At 50.6% G+C, this 4,549-nt stretch overlaps 1 protein-coding gene across 1 annotated transcript; it reads left to right on the plus strand.

The window, feature by feature from the left end:
* Positions 1 to 217: 217 nt before the first annotated feature.
* On the plus strand, positions 218 to 3,932 carry LOC106827717 (peroxisomal succinyl-coenzyme A thioesterase). The gene is made up of 3 exons (XM_014835761.3): positions 218 to 993; positions 1,912 to 2,114; positions 3,217 to 3,932. Exons 1-3 carry the CDS (start codon positions 537 to 539, stop codon positions 3,820 to 3,822), a joined length of 1,266 nt encoding a protein of 421 aa, XP_014691247.2. The 5' UTR covers positions 218 to 536; the 3' UTR covers positions 3,823 to 3,932.
* The last annotated feature ends 617 nt before the right edge of the window (positions 3,933 to 4,549 follow it).

Raw genomic sequence — 4,549 nt, forward strand, 5'->3', positions numbered from 1 at the left:
ATCCCTGTGATTGGTTATGCAAGCACGCTCAGGTTGAAAAATTTCATTGAACTGTACACTTAGGATATGTGCCCTTCTTAGTATGTATATAATTCACTAAAAATTAAAAGAATAAAAAGTTGCCTTTTTCTACGGAGAAGCAGCAATTCTTGGAATTCTACCTACACTCATTCAGCTCTGGTTTCACTACTAATGATTACCCAACACGCTCCACTCCAATAAGTGAGAGCGCTCACAGGCAGAGAAGCTTCCAGAGGGCGGGCTCGGCGCCACAGCCAGAAGCTGAGGACGCCCCTGCACGCCCGCCCAGGGCCAGGAGACCCGCAGGGAGACTTCACCACAGAGGAACCCGGGCGCGGGGTCCGCGGGTCTAGGCGCCCACACGCCTCCAGGGGCGGCTCAGCCACCGACCGCTCCCGCGCGAGGGGGCGCCTGACCCGCCGGCCTCCCGGCGCGCTCCCCACGGCCTAGGACTCCACTCCGACCGCGGCCCGCGTCTCTCAGTTCGCTCCAGACGGCGGCAGCGCGCGGCCAGGATGGCGGCGACGGTGACCGTGGAGCCCGCGGGCCGCTGCCTCTGGGACGAGCCCGTGCGCATCGCCGTGCGCGGCCTGGCCCCGGGGCAGCCGGTCACGCTGCGCGCGTCCCTGCGCGACGAGAAGGGCGCTCTCTTCCGGGCCCACGCGCGCTACCGTGCCGACGCCACGGGCCAGCTGGACCTGGAGCGCGCGCCCGCGCTGGGCGGCAGCTTCGCGGGGCTCGAGCCCATGGGGCTCCTCTGGGCCCTGGAGCCCGACAAGCCGTTATGGCGCTTTCTGAAGCGGGACGTGCAGGCGCCGTTCGCCGTGCAGCTGGAGGTGCTCGACGGCCACGAGCCCGAGGCCGGGCGGCTGCTGGGCCGGGCGGTGCACGAGCGCGCCTTCCTGGGGCCCGGGGTGCGGCGGAAGCCGGTGCGCGCGGGCCGGGTGCGCGCCACGCTCTTCCTGCCGCCAGGTGAGCCCGCGCCGCGGGGGGCGTGCGAGCCGGTGCCCTGGGCCGCCAGGCGTTTCTGCTCCTCCTGCTTCACGGGGCTCTAGCTGGGGAGCAAGATCAGAGGAGCTGACGTTGACTCAATCAGTGGCTGCCCAACCGAAATACGGAGAGGATCTGGATATGGTAGTGTCTGTGCTGTGCGTTTGCATTATCTCAGCTAATCTCTATAAATACTGTTATTCTGCAGATTGAAAAAAAGGATCAGGGTCAGTAGGTACGTTGTCTACTTCGCTATTGATAACCACCCTACAGATCTCGACGGGCATCAGCCCGACCGCTCAAGGAAGCTGTTCCCGTCGCCCTTGTCTAGTGTGTGGGGTCCACGGGGCCCCTTCTGCGCTCCTTCATGTTCCTCTCCCACAGCTCCCACTTCAGACTCCACTGCCTTCCTCACCTAAAGCCATCTCTGGGTGTTTCTTTTTCTTGCCTCTCACTAAGCATCTGAATATCAGTACCCCAAAAAAGCAAAGGGTTAACGCAACACCTCATAAAGCTTTGTTTCATGATTCTTAGTTCTGCGTCCACTCCCCTAGCAGAACACTGTGAATCATCACTGTCTGAAAAGTGAAATTCCTCCTTCTGTGATGTAGTCATGAAGGAAAGACCTTGTTGCTCTGCCTTCCACCCAAGGATTCTTGGAACCCTGCAGATCATTTGTCACAGAATCTTATGGGGGGTAAGCTCATCACTGAGAAGGTACCTCGTAGGTTTTCCTGTCCCCGGGGAGCTTGTCTTCCTTTTCAATGGTGACTCAGGGAGCTGTTTCCTCTCCTTTGCTTCACAGGAACCCACTAAATAATTTAGAAAGAAAGATCTCTGAAAGGAAAGCAGGTGCTGTAAATGGTGTAATGCTTCCCTTTACACTATTCCCTGCTCTAGGACCTGGCCCTTTCCCAGGGGTCATTGACATCTTTGGTGTTGGAGGGGGCCTGCTGGAGTATCGAGCCAGCCTTCTGGCCAGTCATGGCTTTGCCACGTTGGCTCTGGCATATTATGACTTTGACGATCTCCCCACGAGACTGGACAGCATACACCTGGACTACTTTGAAGAAGCCGTGAGCTACATGCTGCAGCACACCCAGGTTCTCCTGATGTTCCTTCCTGTATCATGCCCTATAGAAGGATCTCCAGAGGGTGTCACTTTGCCCTCGCCTGTGCCAGGTGCACTGAGGCTGCTCTGCTCTTCTTTCAGAGAGCTTTCTTTTGGAGACTTCCTTGGCTTTTGGGGCCTCTTTCCACTTTCTCTGTCAGATGGATTAATAATGCCTAATTAATAATAAAATTCATCAGATTTTATTTAAAGGAATTATTTAGTGATATTAAAATTCCTTTTGTTATGTGCATGGGGCTTCTTATTTATTGAATCTGCATGCTTGTTTTTCTCTTTAATTTGCTGATAATCAGAGTATGTTCAGATTGATCAGACAGAACTTCCCACCCAATTCAGAAGATAAGAGGGGCTGGCCTGGTTGCGCAGTGGTTAAGTTCTCACGTACTGCTTTGGCTTTGCTGGTTCAAATCCCGAGTGTGGACAAACCCACCGCTTGTCAAGCCAGGCTGTGGCAGGCATTGCACATATAAAGTAGAGTAACATGGGCACAGATGTTAGCTCAGAGCCAGTCTTCCTCAGCAAAAAGAGGAGGATTGGCAGCAGATGTTAGCTCAGGGCTAATCTTCCTCAAAAAAAATTTTTTTTAATTAAAAAAATAAATAAGAATTAGATTAAAAGAAGACAAGAATTACTTAATTGGACTCTGAAGTTTTACTTTGTTTCTATAAAGTTAATCATTTGCCCATATATTTGGATGGGGCCTGATGAATGATTCACTACTTGGAACAGAACTTGGTTCCTCAGTTGGATACCCAGCCACACTGAGACTTTGATCATGCCCACCTGAATGAGGCCCTGAACTTGACACGCTTCATGACTCAGCATTCTCTAGTGGATGATTCTCTAAAACCTTTGTAACCAATTCCCAGCTTTTCAGTGAGTTTCAGATTTGTTTGCCACGTGTCCAGCCAGATAGTCTTTAGGTGGGAAGAAACTGCTCTATCGGCTCAGGTTGATCCTCTTGTGGCTCATTCACAGATTCAAGTTAGCAGCATCTCTACTTACATTTGGACAAATATTTTTCTGTTGTGTAGGTTCTTGACCCTTGACTTTTCTCTCTTCTTTTCTTCCAGGTTAAAGGCCCAGGCATTGGGCTTCTGGGCATTTCTTTAGGGGCAGATATTTGTCTCTCCATGGCCTCATTTTTGAAGAACATCTCAGCCACAGTTTCCATCAATGGATCAGGCGTCAGTGGGAGCACAGACATACGCTACAAGCAGACTTGCCTCCCACGATTGGGCTATGATCTGAGGAGAATCAAGGTAGCTTTCTCAGGCCTCCTGGATATTGTGGATATGCGGAATGATGTTGTAGGGGGGTGTGAAGACCCCAGCATGATACCAATAGACAAGGCCCAGGGGCCCATCCTCTTCATCGTTGGCCTGGATGACCATAACTGGAGGAGTGAGTTCTATGCCCAGCTAGCCTCTGATCGCTTACAGGCCCATGGAAAGGAAAAACCCCAGATCATCTCTTACCCTGGCGCTGGGCATAACATCGAGCCTCCTTACTTCCCCCTGTGCCCAGCTTCCCTGCACAAACTTGTGGACAAACCTGTGCTCTGGGGTGGGGAGCCCAGGGCTCATTCTAAGGCCCAGGTAGATGCTTGGAAGCAGATTCTAACCTTCTTCTGCAAACATCTTGGAGGGACCCAGAAGAGAGCTTCCCCCAAATTGTAATGCACTGGTCTGTTGTAGGCATGAGAGATTCAAGGTCACATTCTACTGTGTAATGATTCGAATGTGAATCAGTTTTTGCCTGTATAACATTAAACTCGTGTCAATATTAATGATGGATTTAGGTAACTTTTTTGAATGTTGTGTTTTCATTAGTTTTACTAATGTGACACATGCCTGTTGTAGAAGATTCAGTTAGAGCTATAAACACAAAAAGTAAAAAGCATCCCTGCTGTTAAAATCTGTGTTTCTTCCAGATTCTTTTACTTAACACTTTCAGCCATAGGTGAAATTTAAGGCTGAACAAATACTGGGTTACTTTTCCATCACTGGGAGAGAATGGCCATCCAGTATTGCTACTGGCTCAGCTCCTGGCAGCAGGGTAGACTTGGGGTTGGCCAAAAGTATGCAGAGAGGTGTTGCTATAAGGGAAGCCAGACTGCCCTTTCCTCATGGAGATCAGAGAAGAATCCTTTGGGAGAAGAATTTGGGGTAAAGAAGGAGGCATCTGTCTCTGGAATACTTAAGCCTAAACTCTGTTCCAAGAGTGAGTAACTGTGACCTATTTTCCTTCTTGCTCCTGGATGTAAGGATACGCTTTGGAAAGTCATAGTGTGATGTTCTTTGAGACATCATTGCTCACTTGCCTTGACATCAGGGCGACAAAGCATTGTGTAATTGTATTTGAAGAGATAATAGCTAATTTTCCAAACCTGTCAAAGACATCGAG

Source organism: Equus asinus, chromosome 7 (assembly GCF_041296235.1).
Source record: "Equus asinus isolate D_3611 breed Donkey chromosome 7, EquAss-T2T_v2, whole genome shotgun sequence".
Classification (NCBI taxonomy): domain Eukaryota; kingdom Metazoa; phylum Chordata; class Mammalia; order Perissodactyla; family Equidae; genus Equus; species Equus asinus.

Excerpts from the sequence above, each read along its gene's own strand:
- LOC106827717 (XM_014835761.3), top strand. The coding sequence starts at position 537 with ATGGCGGCGACGGTGACCGTGGAGCCCGCGGGCCGCTGCCTCTGGGAC. Across the intron at positions 994-1,911 it reads CACGCTCTTCCTGCCGCCAG|GACCTGGCCCTTTCCCAGGG; the intron begins GTGAGCCCGCGC and ends TCCCTGCTCTAG. Across the intron at positions 2,115-3,216 it reads ACATGCTGCAGCACACCCAG|GTTAAAGGCCCAGGCATTGG; the intron begins GTTCTCCTGATG and ends CTTTTCTTCCAG.